This window comes from Mastigoproctus giganteus, chromosome 9 (assembly GCF_048544385.1).
Source record: "Mastigoproctus giganteus isolate SK-2022 chromosome 9, ASM4854438v1, whole genome shotgun sequence".
Taxonomy (NCBI): Eukaryota; Metazoa; Arthropoda; class Arachnida; order Uropygi; family Thelyphonidae; genus Mastigoproctus; species Mastigoproctus giganteus.
Window position 1 is genome coordinate 120,469,977 of NC_143583.1, and position 16,249 is coordinate 120,486,225.

The 16,249-nt window shown below is 35.2% G+C and overlaps 1 protein-coding gene across 1 annotated transcript in view; it reads left to right on the forward strand.

Annotated features, from left to right (window-relative positions):
• The window catches only part of LOC150080683 (plexin-A2-like), a 221,690-nt gene that overhangs the window by 169,513 nt on the left and 35,928 nt on the right, over window positions 1-16,249 (forward strand). The window contains exons 16-17 of the mRNA XM_090381092.1: window positions 10,949-11,085; window positions 14,499-14,690. Of these exons, the coding sequence (XP_090237218.1) occupies window positions 10,949-11,085; window positions 14,499-14,690 (329 nt within the window). The remainder of the gene's footprint in view (window positions 1-10,948; window positions 11,086-14,498; window positions 14,691-16,249) is intronic.

A 16,249-nucleotide genomic window follows, 5' to 3' on the forward strand; every position in this document is an offset into this window, starting at 1 on the left:
GAGCCAAACCATGGAAACAGCAAAAGACATAGTAGAATGAGAACCACTTATCCACTTATCGAGTAATTACAGACCAGTTAGTTTAACTTCTGTTCCGGGTAAAATGATGGAGTTACTGGTTAAAGATGCATTGCAGGATCATCTAGACAAGACTGCAGCAATAATTCAGACACAGCATGGGTTTGTTAAAGGAAAGTCTTGTCTGACAAATTTTATTGGATACTATGATGTGGTAACAAAAGAACTGGATGCAAAAAATAATTTTGATATCATATATTGGATTTCAGGAAAGCTTTTGACACTGTTGCTCATGGAAGACTACTGTACAAATTGGAGCAGTATTGTATTAAGGGTACGTTGCTACAATGGATAAAAGGGTGGTTGAGTGGGAGAAGACAGAGAGTGGTAATCAATGAACACTGCTTTTCATTGACTAATGTTATTAGTGGAGTCCCACAGGGTTCGGTGTTAGGTCCACTGTTGTTTTGTATATTTATCAATGATATTGATGAAGGTGTATTAGGCTTAATGTCGAAGTTTGCAGATGATACAAAGGTTGGCAGGGTTGTTAATGACAGTAATGGCAGTGTGCTACTGCAACAGGATCTAGATAATTTGGGCATATGGGCTAAGAAGTGGCAACTGAAGTTTAACCTTGACAAATGCAAAGTACTACATATGGGTAGAAGTAACCCCAGAGAAACGTACCAACTGTGTGGTACTACACTTAAGGTGGTAGAAAATGAAAAAGACCTGGGAGTAATTGTGCAGGCAGATATGAAGTTTTCTGAGCAATGCAGACAGGCTGCCAGGGCAGGTCATGAGGTTTTGTCAATGATATATAGGAATTTTGCTAGCAGGGAAAAGGAGGTGATTATCCCTCTGTATAAGGCAATGGTCAGGCCACGCCTTGAGTACTGCGTACAGGTCTGGAGGCCTCATTTTAGGAAGGATGTAGATTTACTTGAGCGTGTACAGAGAAGGGCAACAAGATTGGTGAGGGGAATGAAGGGATCCTCTTACCAAGAGAGGCTTAAGTTCTGCAAATTGCAGTGGCTGGAGACTAGGCACCTGCGCAGTGATCTGATTGAGGTATATAAGGCCTTGAATGAGTTCAGCACGCTGAATTCTGATGGGATCCTTCCACTTGTTCAGATTACGAACCTAAGGGAGCATAAATTCAAATTAAGAAAAGAGAGATGTAGAATAGATGTACGGAAATTTGCCTTTAGCCAGTGGGTGGTTAATTGCTGGAACAAACTTCCATCTGACGTTGTGGAAGTTGATAGGTTGAATAAATTTAAGGAGAAACTGGACAGGCATTTGGAGGGAATGGTGTGATTTTTTTTTTTTTTGGCTGATGCTGCATAAGCTCATACATTTGCTTTCTTGCATCACATACCCCTACTACTACTACTACTACTTCTGATTTATACCAACTTACAAAGCAAATATGAAGAGCTCAAGGCATATGTTGATTTCCTATGCCACACCTGAAGTGCAACTTATATGATTTTTTCACTAAAGCAGTCATGTTTCTTTTTCGTTCATTCATCAGAAACTTACCACAGAGAACAGCAGCTATCCAGCTTGTTAATGTGTGAGATACCACACTACAATGACATCACTGTAACGAAAAAGAAATTAGATGAGCTGAGAACTGAATAGTTCATATGAATATATTGAACAACTGATGTTGTATTACCAACTGTAAAATGGAAAACAGAAATTAACAATTTAATAGTGCATTGTGACACACTGTAACCACACTTGCATACTGGATAGAGCACAGCAACTATCTCTTCATTTAATTTTGTGCATTATACTGCAGTCTGTTGGATGGCAATCCAAGAAGTTTTGGATTCGGTGTTCAAATCACTATAAGAATCATTTATATATATATATACTCTCAGTGATCACTGAATTATGACCACCCTCATCTGTAATGGGTTATGATGATAGCGAGCAGTATAAAAATCTGAACAGCTTCCTACACTAGAGTAGTGGTAATTTTCATCTGGTCCAAGTCAAAGTGATAAAGTAGCAGTTATGGGATGTAATAAAAGGTATCACAGGGTTTCAAAAGGGCATAATTGTGAGAGCTTGTTCAGAAATGGCATGTCTTGTCAGCTGCTCATGGCCCACTGAGGTTAAGGTGTACAAAGAACAGTGTCAAATGGGCCAAACCACCTCCTACTGACAGAACTGTAAAAGATTACACAAGGTGGATATTCTTGGTACACGAAAGGTGCATCACGTTGTATGAGCTCAATGGCAGGTCACTGTGCGATAGTTGACATCACAATACAATATGGAGAATACAAGAACAATATCCCAAATGACAATGCACTGCACACTCAGATGTATGAGGTACCACAGCAAACAACCCAAGTGACATCCTCTCCTTACCACTGATCATCATCAGTGGTGAATGCTGTGATGTCAACAACACACTGGTTGGGCACTGGAGGATTGGAAACAGATGTGCTGTTTGGATGAGTTCAAATACCGGGTGCAACACACCGATGGATGCCTTCATATGTGAAGCAAACAACATGAGTCCATGGACCCATGCATAGTGCTCATTATCCAGGCACGTGGCTGTGGTTGCTTAATATGGAGCATGTTTTTCTGGCAAGAACTAGGATCCCTGGTGTGTATGGACCAACGTTTCACTGGTGGGGGTCTACCAGCAGCTCTTAGGAGACCATGTGCACTTTTCCTAGACAGAAATGGGATCTTCCAAGACAACAGTGTGTTGTATCATTGGGCCTATGCTGTGCACAAATGGTTTAAGGAACATATTGAAGATATTACCCATATTAATTGGCCTCTAAATTCACCTGACATCAGTCTACTTGAACACCTGTGGGAGGATTTTTTGAAACTAGAAATGAGGCATATGGACATGCAGCTGTCATCTGAAACTATGGAAAGCCTTGCAGGTAGCTTGGCTGCAGATCCCTGTGGATGTTTTCAGACATCTAGTGGAGTCAATGCTTAGGCAAATAGCAGCTCTGAACAGTGGCCCAACACAGTATTAATTAGGTGGTCATAATTCAGTCATCAATGAATGTAAATTACTTATTATAGAATCACTTATATATTTAAATCCATGTGACAAAATCCTTGTTGAACAGTGTTGGCAGAAATTTTAACCTGCAAGTGCCCTTCTTTTTCATATAAATTGCATTTGATCATCCAATCCATCTTATAGCATAATATATAACTAGAAATCGCAATAAATAAATAAATAAACAACAATGAATAAATATAAACTTGTGTCACACCCATTCATGTTTACTCAGAATTAAATCGACATGCACAGTTTACTCACTTTTCTTCCACTACACTATATCCAATACTAATTTCTGGCTTAAGTGAGATTCTTGAGACAAATCTCTCTCTCTCATCAGAACTCTAGAAATTATCATCAGCATCAGCATAGTAGAGGCATATGATGCAAGAAAGCAAGCTTATACAGTATCAACCAAGAAAGAAGAAACTACATCCCATTTCACCCATTCATTTGCTCTAAATGTTTGTCCAGTTCTTCCTTGAATTTATTTAAGCTATCAACTTCCAAAACGACAGATGGAAGTTTGTTCCAACAATCAACTACCCACTGGCTAAAGGCAAATTTCCACACATCTATTCTACAACTGTCTTTCTTCAATTTGAGTTTATGCCCCCTCAAGTTTGTAATCTGAGCAAGAGGAAGAACCCCATCAGCATTAATCCTGCTCAAACCATTCAAGGCCTTATAACCTCAATCAGATTACCTCACAGATGCCTAGTCTCCAGATGGTGAAATTTGCAGAACTTAAACCTTTCTTGGTTAGAGTAACCCTTTGTTCTCCTCACCAATCTTGATGCCCTTCTCTGTACTCATTATAGCAGCTCTACATCTTTCCTAAAATGAGGCCTCCAGACCTGTATGCAGTACTCAAGGTGTGGCCTAACCATTTCCTTATACAAATGGATAATCACCTTAACCTTGCTAGCAAAATTTTTGCGTATCATTGACATGACCCTATGAGCTGCTCTGGCAGCCTGTGTGCACTGTCCAGAAACTTCATATTTGACTGCAAAATTACTGAGCGTAGTACCACACAGTTGGTATGTTACTCTGGGGTTACTGTTACCCATATGCAGTATTTTTGCATTTGTCAATGCTAAACTTCAGTTTCCATCTCTCAGACCATTTGCCTAACTTTTCTAGATCCTATTGCAGTAGCACACTGTCATTAACAACCCTGCCAACCTTTGTATCATCTGCAAACTTGGATATTAATCATGATATACCATTGTCAATATCATTGATAAATATAGAAAACAACAATTGGCCCAACACGGAACCCCATGAATCTCTACTAATAACATTAGTCCATAAAAAGCAGTGTCCATTGATTACCACTCTCTGTCTTCTCCCACTCAACCATCCCTTTATCCATAGCAGCAGCTTTCCTTTAATGCCATACACTGCAATTTGCACAGCAGTCTTCCATGTGCAATAGTATCAAAAGACCATTAGAAGAATCCTGAAAAAATTTGATGCCAATATGTCTCATTTGTTCTCAAAATCTGTGCTTCAGAGCTTGCTCACTCCTGTTTTTGTGTTGCCATTTTGCACTCTCTTATTCTACTTTTATTTTTCTTTCTGCATGGAAATTGCTCATATCCAGTTCCTAAAATGAATGACATATCCCTTTCTCCAAATTATTATCCAATTGCACTTGCCTGATTTTTTCCAAAATAATGAAGAAAGTGGAAGAAGGATGTAGATAAAAGAGTGAGAGAAAGAATGAGCCTCAGTGACTGATGCTTTAGTTGAGAAGTCAAAAGACAAAGAGAACCGACTGTTTATCCAGATACATAATGTAATTTTTTGGCATAATGCATACATACTGCTGTAATAACTGGGAATAGTGTAGTGTAGTGTAGTGTTATTATGTACTTACAAATCTCTTAATGTTGTGTTAGTATTGAGATTAGTGCTGTAGTTTAAATTTTAATTAAAATCATGCCTCAAACTAGAATAGCAGAGCAAAAAGAGATTGCTTTGGTTTGGGGGAAATTGCTTAGGGGAGTTCTCCTATGAATGAGGCACTGCATGTATGAGTTAACTTTTGCAGGACATATTACAGCTGACAGGAGATGTTTTATATGTTTTTGATGCAAAGAGAGTGAAGTTAAGCCAAGTGCTTGAAGAAAATTGCTGATTCCCCTCGAAGGAATAAAAATGGGGGGGGATAGTCAAAGTAAGTAGTACTTAGCACACAAATTAATGCTGGAGTCTACTTTCCAGCATCAGGCAGCATGGTGGGATCATGCTGCCTGAAGGTGCTGGCCCAGCTGGAAGTAGCTGCTGTTGACCACTCTGTTATCAGGAAAATAAGAACTATATTATGCAAAAAGGTGGAATGGGACTAGGACGTCACTGACAGAGGAAAAATTAATCAGGGGATACAACAGGTGATACTGTTGCAAATGTAAATACTAATGATATTTAGTATTTATTCAGACAAAACTACCAGTTAGGGCTAAATTTGAAATTGTCTGGAATTCTACTCAGATGAAATAGGAGGGAGTAAAAGTGCATGATGAGAGCATTTATCAGTCAATTTGACCCTAGAGAAATTGTGCAAGGCTTGTGGGGACAGAATATTTTTCAGCATGGCCTGCACCTGTTAAGAGAAGAACTGTTTTTACAATAATGGGATACACTTACATAGAAGAGGTACAAGAATATTTGCCAATATTATTGAGAGAGACAGTACTAAGATGGATACAAGAATATTTGCCAATATTATTGAGAGAGACAGTACTAAGATGGCTTTGCAGTTGTATATGAGAACAGTATTAATGGGGAATTGGAAAATGATTAATTTGGAGAAATACACAGACTAATAGTGTAATGGTGGGCATAAACAGAGGAGCTAAATATCTTCTTTTCCAATGGAGTCTCTCTCCTCCATGGCCATTTTTAGCCTTGTATATCCCAAAATACAAAATACAAATTTGGCATTACAACAATGCAAAATAGTTCATGATTTCTGTTCCTCTTCTTGGTTTAAATCTAATCTTAATTTTTGCTCAGGCCATGTCACTGAAATTAGTCTTATATGGATGAAATTCTTTATTCCTCAATCCAGCCTAAAATCTCTTTCTCTATCTAAACCATGGTATTGTATGGTATAGGATGGATGAAAATAAATATGCTAAAGTAATTGATAGAAATTGATCCTAAAAGATCAATATATGTCCAAAAGAAGCTCTTTTAGATTCTTAAAAGAGCTTCTTTTGGACATATAGTAGCCTAGAAAGCAAAGTTCGTGAAGATTATGGAGTTTGCTAAAGGTCCTTTTATGGACAAACAAATATATAGACTGGGATAGGATTATGAATAGCATAACTCTTTCCTCTCCTGTCCTGTTTGTCCTTTCTGTACATACACAGTGTATTCACTATATTCAAATTCTGCATTCCCTATCTTAAAGTGGTACCATGTTTTCAATATTCCTATAATATTCCTAAAAAGTGGTACCATGTTTTCAATATTCCTATAATGTTCACATGTAATGACTTGGCCAATACTTCAAATTCATTAAATTTACTTACTGTGCTACTATCATAAGTGTATAAGCATGCGTTCCTGTTTATGCTCTCTTTTAGTACATTGTTTCTAAAACAGAACGCCACTGGCAACTAGAATAATGACAGTATGTATGAGCATGTTATAGGCCAAATGATGGGTACAATGAAAACAATTACACAAAACATAGACTGGCCAGTAGATTTGAACATGTTATCATTTCTTACCACAAGTCCCAAGATAAGGTTTGAATATCATATCTTGAAACTTGCTAGTTGGTCACTCACTCAGTAGCAGAGCATCTCTGAATTGACTGAATGACTGTTTCTATGCCAACATTTAAAAAGGAAACAGGATGCAATATTGTAGTTTTAAATGTTTTTCACCAACCTTATGTAGAAATAAAACACAATGAAAACTGGAATCTTGATAACTATGTATTTATAATAAATTATATTTGCCTGTATTTACAATAAATTATATTTAACAATATTCGGATGCAATATTCATTATCCAATTATTGGCAGTAACTCTTATGTATTAAGAATCCTCATTTAAAGGAACCACTAGATGGCAATGATCATAGTATATTGATGTGCGGGATTTAATTGAAGTTGTAACTACTGTTACATGTAAAGGGAAGGGGCTCTGCTTTTGCAAAGTGATTATAATCTTAGACATTTTTTACATTCTTTTCAGTGGGACTAACTGATGTCAGTAAGAAATGCTAAATGGAAATGTTCAAAGGAGATCATAGCAGCAACTAAGCTTTTTATACTAATTAACAGTTAGTGTTCTGGATGTATACCTGAATATCTGAATATGTAGACCTGTTAGGTGAATTGTGAGACTATTGGCAGAGAAGAAAACTGCATGGGATAGTTAGCAGGGTAATAGACACTTACAGTAAGTATAAACTAGTCTGCAATCAAGTTACTAAGATGGTTAGGCAGACTGAAGTCTTTGACTAAGAACACAAGAAAAAATATCCAAGAATTCTTTGCTTATGTTAACACAAGAACAGAAGGAATGAACCACATTGGTCCATTGGGTATGAATGGTATAACTATTGATGATCCTGTACAGGCTATTCAGAAAGTGAATAAATATTTTGGCTCTATATTACATGTGAAGAAGTTTTTAGGGATTGAGATTCCAGAAGTATGCTTAATTTTAATAGGGAGTTAAAGGATTTTATGATAAGGAATAGGATGGAAATAACAGGATAATTAGCCTCAGGATAAGATACTTGGTGTCAATGTAATCTATCCAATTATATTAAACAAAGTAGAAAAAAGAGGTAAGCAAACCTTTGGCCATATGAGCACATCCTTTAATTTGGGTGAGGTCTCTCCTATTCACAAAGGGGAAATCATTGGGTGAATTGTGCTTTTACAAATCTGTAAGCATTACTTCTGTGGTAGTGAAAATAATGGAACAGACTGTTAACTCCTTCAGTAATGTACATGTAGATCTGTGGTTTTCATATGTGGGTTCCAGAGTTCATAATCTACATTTTGAAGATTGATTCAAACAATGGTTCATTAATGTATACAAAGTGTCTCAAAGTTTTTCTAGTATATGCTGGTATCTCTTATCTGTGTTTCCATCTAATTGTATATACAGTTTGTAATAGATGGCAGCATGAAAATAGCTTTGAAATTGGAGATAATATTTATTGACCTCACATGTCTGATTTGCTTACAAAAGCAGACTTGAAGAATTTCTGTGGAATTCGGGGTCCAGAATTTGATAAAACCAATCAAATAATTAATAAATAGATGTAGAGGATGTTATTTCCTCTATTTGTAGTAACAACAGGTATTTTTTTTTTTTTTAATTATAATTTCTTTACATATTTTTTTCTTTTGCAAATTTTTTAAAATTTTATTTGATTTTTGAAAATAGCATTAGCAAATAGTAGAGGCATATAATGCAAGAAAGCAAGCTTATACAGCATCAGCCAAAAATAAAAACACATCTTATTTTACCCATCTATTTGCTTCAAAACTTTGTCTAGTTCTTCCTTAAATTTATTTAAGCTATCAACTTCCACAATAACAGATGAAAATTTGTTCCAGCAATCAATTAACTGCTGGCTTTGGCATATTTCTGCACATCTATTCTCTTTCCTCAATTTGAATTTATGATTTTTTTTTTTTTTTGAATAATTTGATTTTAGCATTGGGAAATAAAGCTAAAATAATAAGAAACACAGTAATATTTTAATGAATTTATATACCAATTTTAATTTTTACAAAATTTCAATATTTCACAAAATGACTCCACAGAGTTTTCTGCTGGAAAAATATGTGGAGACCCATAGAGAATGCAAAGTCATCCTGACAGGAATGCAGTTGCATGGCAATCACAGCATGGATATTTTAAGGAGAGATCTTGTTTACCAATCTGTTTAGTTACTATGAGATAGTCACAAAGGAACTGGATGCAAAAAAATAATTTTGACATGATATACTTAGATTTCAGTAAATCTTCTTCAACATGAATGACTGTTGTACAGATTGGAATAGTGTGACATTGGAGACAAGTTACTACTATAAATAAAGGGATGGCTGAGGTGGCAGGAGACAGAAACTCATAACATTAGTCTACAAGGAGCAGTGGCCATTAAAATGGCCACTCTATTTGTGGGCTAATGTAATAAGTAGGGTCTTGATTGATTCAGTGTTAAACCCTTAGTATTTTTAACATTTATTGATAAACCAATGTACATATATCAGGTTTACTGCCTGAATGGCTGATGATACAAAGGTGTGTAGGGTGGTTAATGGCAGTAATCAGAGTATACTACTTTAATAAGACCTGGTTAAATTAGGCCAATGGGCTGAAAAATAGCCATTGAACTTTAACTATGGCTACCAAAATGCAAGGTACTGCATTTTGGTAGCAGTACCAAATTCCAGAATAATATGCCACTGAGTGGTGCTAAACTTGAAGAAGTGAAGAATGAAAAAAAAAAAGTCAGTGAAGTTCTCTGACAGTGCAGACAGGCTGCTAGGACTGCTCATGGAGTTCTGTGAATGATATATATAGGAATTTTTCCAGCAAGGACAAAGAGATGATTATTCCTTTTTATAATGCAATGGCCAGAATGCATCTTGAATACTGCATGTAGGTTTGGAACCATGCATTTTAAAAAAAGGATGCAGATCTGTTAGAACAGGGCAGAGAAGAATAACGAATTAGAGTTGCAGAAGGGTGGGTACTCTTTTTTCAGAAAGACTTGAGTTCTGTAAAATTGTAGTGGCTGGAAGTTAGACATCTGTGAGGAGACCTGATTTAGTTTACTCAACCCATTTAAAGTTAAGCCTCTTTCTTGATGCATAAGGGAAACATTATTATTTTAACATTTTAAATTCAGTATACAGTAGTGGTTGCATTTGAGGGGGCCATACTTAATGAAGTATATGATTACACATGAACATTTTTGCTTAGAAAAAAATCTCTATAGTAGTGCTGTTTATCATAATGGCTTTGGAGTTGTGTATGAGAACAGTATTATTGTGTAATTTGAAGAGAAATAAAGAATTGCAGATGGAACACTCTTCTAGCTCATGCTTACAACTGGTTAATCTGCAGCACCATTCTACAGACAGGGTTGCTGCCTACAAATTTAGTTTAGACCCCAAGATTCAATTTCTTTCTCACTTTCAGGAAGGGAAAGAAAGTAAAACCTTAGTCTGTCCACATTGTATTTTTGTGTATGCAGGAGTGAAAAAAAATACACTGTCCAGTGTATTTTTTTTCACTCCTGCATTAGTAGTTCTCTTTCTTTTTGATTTAATTCTGGAGAATTATCATTTAAGCTCAGTGATTAAACTAGAGTCTCTTTGGTGGAAACCTGGAGAGGTGAGAATCCTGTCTAAAGAAAAATTGCACTCTGATTAACAAAATTATAGAAACTTTTCTGCAGTAAAATTATTATAGTTGTATATCATTTGCAAAATACTATCAAAAAGCTGCTTATTTATCATAGGATACATGAAATGACTTCAGAACAAATAGTAAACTGTTTCCCAGGGCAATAAATTAATTATTCGAAAACAGAATATCTTACAGGAGATACCGTTGGTAATTCGAACTTTCATCATGTGTGCTTGATACTACATTTCACCAAATGCTTTAAATAGTGTGGTACATGTTAAGTTGTTAAATACAGTACAGAAAAGCTGCAAATATTTAGAATATTTGGAAGTCATTACATGCTGAAGCATATAAGGATTTTCAAACCTTTATTTTTTTGTTGGTAGTATTAAAAATTTCTGTTAAATAGTTTATGGCAAAAAATTTCTTAGCACACTGTTTAGTTATTATTAAATTATTTTTTTGCAGGATCCTCAGGTTACTTCAGTTATGCCTAGGATTGGACCCAAGTCTGGTGGATCACATATAAAGATATGTGGATTATATATGGATGCTGGAAGCAGAGCAGAAGTTTTTCTGGATGAAATGGAATGCAAAATTATTAGGTACATGCTCTTTTTTGTGCAAAGGAAAGAAAATTCGACACTAACTATGCTTTTTATAAAATATCTAATTTATTTTATTTGCTATATGCAGAATTCCATCCAAAGGTATTTGTACATTCATTTTGCTTGAGCTACTGCTTCTAGCAGTTTAATTGGGATCTTTACTGAACTGGCAGAATAGAGTGTAAAGTCACCCTTAAAATGTAGAAAAATATTATTTCTTACAAAAAATTATAAAAAATATAATATAAAAAATATTAAATAAAAAATATTATTGAGTGAAGTTAAAATAAAATTTCTGTACTTCAAACTTTTCATTATTAATGACAGAAAAACAAAAATACTAACTTATTGATTTATTTTGTCTTAGCAAAATAGTATAATGTAGCTTTGATTAGAGATCTGTACTATCACACACACACACACACACACACACTGTGATGTCAAACTACATATGCATAGAATGACAGACCAAGTGTTAGACATGTGCAGAACTACTGGAAGTTATATTATTTTGAAACAAATTGTTCCAGCCTATGTAGCTTGGTGTGCCACACTTTTAAGTGTCACAGATTCAGAGTTTGGTTATCCTTGACATACAAGTTCGATATTTTAGTAGTCATAATCTTTAAAAACAAAGAGGGAGACAGAATATAACATCACTGGGTGATAATCCACTTTGTTTTTCTTTCTGAATTTTAGAGCAGGAGAAGCAGCAGAAACATATTCTGAGTTGAATTAGCACATCTGTGAGTATGTGAAGCATTAATGCAATTAAAATGGCATCAATGTTTTCCATATAAAAAAAGCTCTCAATCTCAGAAATGCAATCAGAATCCACTGTATTTTTCACTTTTAGAAATAGTAATAGTATTCACCATATAGTGCAAGGAAGCCACAGGCTTTTTCTCCACTGGCAAATAAATAAAACACCAATACTTGAACACAGTATTCCAAACAGGGTCTTACAATTGCTTTATATAGTGGGATTATGACTTCCCTATCGCTACAGGATAGTGTTCAATAAATCATTGATAGGACACCATGGACTTTCATGGCTGCCTGTGTACACTGTTGAGAAAACTTCATATCTGGCCATATTGTTTTAATTCAATCCCACCAAGTATATAATTTATTTGTGGGTTACTATTCCCCAAGTGTATGACCTTGCATTTATTAGCATTAAAATATATCTGCCACTTCTCTGACCATCTTTGAAGTCTATTCAAAGCATCCCGAAGGAGCACTGCTTGCCACTGATCATTAATGACTCTACCAATCTTTACTTTGTCTGCAAATTTTGACATTATGCCTTCTATCCCTTTGTCGATGTCATTTATGAAAATGAAAAACAGTAGTCCAAGAACTGATCCTTGAGGGTCCCCACCCGCAGTGTCACACCAATTTGAAGAATATCCATTAATCACAACCCTCTGCCTAATGCCCTGCAGCTACTCAGCAATCCATCTTAGAATCTTATCAGTAATCCCAACCAATAAACTGTGCTGAAATTGTTCCCTTCATCCAGCCCATGAGTAACTGTGTCAAAATAGCCTACTAAGTTAGTTAAGCATGATTTACCCTTAACAAAGCCATGTTGTGTGTCCTTCAGAATGCCATATCTATTTAAATATATTCCTGGATTGCATTCTTAATCATTGTCTCTAAGATTTTACCCACCACCAAAGTCAGATTAAGGCTACACCCTGTAGCCTCAATCCCAGATATGTGATCTATTATATTATAGTTCATTACTATTATTTTCTATTATACTTCATAACTATAATAAAAAATATTGGACATGTATATCAGGGGATGGCCATAAGTTTTTTCTGGAACACTTCAGTCCTGTTGTATGATTATGACCCATGTACATCAGTTTGATTAAATATTTTCATTCCATCTTGCATGTCCTATTTTTCCTAATACTATAAGTGATATGGTGGCACGGTGTTGTGGCTACAATGGGTGATAATTACTCATCTCAGCAGCAGTAAGCCCCTTTGGTTGCTAATATTTTTTTAAATTTCATAGCATTGCCTGAGTAGGGGATGCTATGCAATTTGTATGTGTAGCGGGTTCACCAACTATACATATAAAAATCTGACACACCTCAATCCCAACAACTGGGCTGCATTTGCCCTTACAATACAATAGGATTGCAGGGGTACATTTTAATACAAAAGTTAAAATCAAATAAATTTGTACTCTTTATTGTGTTTGATTTTTGATAATGGGATCATTCTGTTCCCATTGGAGAATGAGGCCAAGTAATTGGTTCTAAGCCTTGGACTTATGTTCAACTCAGAAACAAATACTACAGTTTAATTCTAAATTGAGGCAGAACTGGGGATATAATGGTATTTATCTCTAAGTTGCACATGAGTGCATTCCTTAGCACTAAGTACTTGCCCTTAGTCTTCAGTGGGAGTAGAATGATCCTCAAGATCAAAAATTGAATGCAGTATACGTATGAATTTATTTGAGTGGCAATTCACAAGAAGCACCTAGAATGATGGGCTGCACAAGGTTGAATATTGTTATATGAGAATTCACCAATTTTTCTCCTTGCTCATTCAGCAAAACTTTAAAAGCATAAAATGATTATTTTGCAGAACTTGGCCTGATGCTCTTTGGCCCTGTGAATTTTTTTTCTGTTCCCAAAAATGAAACAACAGTTGAGAAGTCAATAGTTCAGTAATGAAGCTGAAGTGATCACCACTGACAATGCAGCTTTCTTCTCCATGTGCCATCTCCTAACTGTGGTTAGCGACCACCACGGCAAATGTCTTTCAGTCTCTGGTAGCTTTGAACAGTTGCTCAGTGTTCAGTCCCATTCAATTCTTTATGTAAGGCAGCATTACAAGCTATAACAGCAGAAATATTCAAGGATTGCTTTCAAAAATTGTATGAGTGTATTGTAGTTGGTAAAAGTGTGTATTGGCTATAGGGAGGAAGGTTGTGTGTAGTGTAGATGATACTGTATTTTATTCCAGTAAAGAGATTTTTGATGATGATATCTCCTTAAATAAACTTTTTTACTGTACTGCATATATCGTCCTTTATTCGTAATGTAGTTTCACTGCTCAAATAGCTGCTTTTGATGATGTTGCCATCTCTTCAAGATACTCATTTATGTAAGTTTATTACATGCCAAAACATTGAAGATTAAAGAAAATTTTTTTCAAAGAAAATTTTGGAAAAAACATGCTTAAACTTCAGTTTATATAGCTAATTATGTACAAATGGATAACAGGCCTACTATTTTAATTAGTATTGTTTTTTATGGACATAATCTGTTTTGTTGTACTTTGAAAATACAAATAAATTTGTATCAAATCTTTAGAAATTTCTACTTGTAATTTTTTATTCAGTAATATATTTACTTTGATTTTTCTAAATTTTATTTATAGTCGCAATCCTGACTGCATTGAGTGTATTACATCTGCTGCCATGGAAAAAGGACCAAAAAATGTTAGTGTGAAATTTGATGATGCCTTGAGAATTTTTGACCATTATAATTTCTTATATGTGGAAGATCCAGTTATTAAGTTTCCTAAAAATGATTTTACTGGAGAGACAAAAACACCGAAAGGAATTCCAAGGTATAAGTTATTTTAGTCCTTACTTTGTATCTTTAGCATACTTAAGCATTTCCCTTTTTTTTGGGGACTTGTCCATCCTATATGATGAATAGGAGTTTTGATACTTGTCACTCATTTGGAAAGGTCTGGGTTCAAATCCTGTCACAGACTGGAGGAATTCTTAAAGGCCAAAGGCCACTTTGATGTAGTTACGTAATCTCATGTAGAGGGCAGAAGGGTTCCCCACAAATTATTTCAGGTTTTACATTCTGCATAACATGCAAAATGGTCCCTGAATACACAGTTTTATAGACATAATACATGGTAAACAATATGAACTGACTTACCATGTGAAATGATGTAGCCATGAATACTATGGCCAAATTATTCGGTGAACAAAAAAGATCTCAACCATCAGAACAAGTTCAAGTAGATTGCATGCCCGAGAAGTACATTATATTTATTGTTTCTTTAGGATTAACAGTTTTATATTAACATATATGTAGATAAATAGGCAGATACAAATTGGATCTGCACAGAAATATCTTCATCCTTAGACTGAAGGATGCTGTTATTTGATCAGTGCAAGAAAGACAGAGGTAATAACTGTGGAATATATCACCATGAAATTCACACTGCTTAGTTAAGTACCCAAGCCTTCAGTGATTCAAGAATTTAAATAACTGGTGACTTGAGGTTCGTTTTCTAAGGTTTTATGCTTGGTACTGAATTGGTTTTATTAAGTGGTAATTTTTCCCTTGAGATAAGAAAGCTAACTATCCTTTAATACATGTAATTTACAGACACAAGACACTTCCACTGCTAACTTACCATTCTTTGAAACAAATTCATTCCAACCAAGAAATTCATGCATGTTTTCTTTACAGCCATAGTTAAGAAAATATCATCACCACCATTAAGACCTTTTATCCAGCTGTCAGTTCTTTCCTGCCAAGAGTCATTTCCTAATACCATATTTTATACCTTTTCTCACTATCTTCCATCATGTCCTCCTTAGCCATCCTCCTTCCCATTATGTTCTCTCTCTCTCTCCCTCCGTACACACTTACTATCTATCTGTGTCACTCTGATTTTTTTTGCCCTACTTGCTGTTACTGGATCTCTTACAATACACTACCCTACAAATTTATTAAAGAATAAATAAATACAGCATTTATATGATAAAAGATCATATGATCTTAAATTCCACAGGAACTGGCACACTTGACCAAGGTGGTCAATGCACAAAAATATTGAAAAATTAGACTTCTACACCAGCCGGTATTCAAATAGACAAATTCCAATCCTGCAACTAAAACACTTTATTTACAATAAAATAAAATAAAATACGAGCATATAAAATGAAATGAAATAAAATAAAACTGATGTGATTTAATTTACAATAAAATACAAAAATATAAAATATGATGATAAAAGTGATAAAAACAATTAATAAAATACCGTAACAACTGTAGCTTTCTGAGATAGCGATCTCCTTTCTCAACAGCATATTTCTGCTGTGTGGCACATCCTTAAATAGCAGATCCACGGCACTCGTCACATGGTTCCTCGGGAGTAAG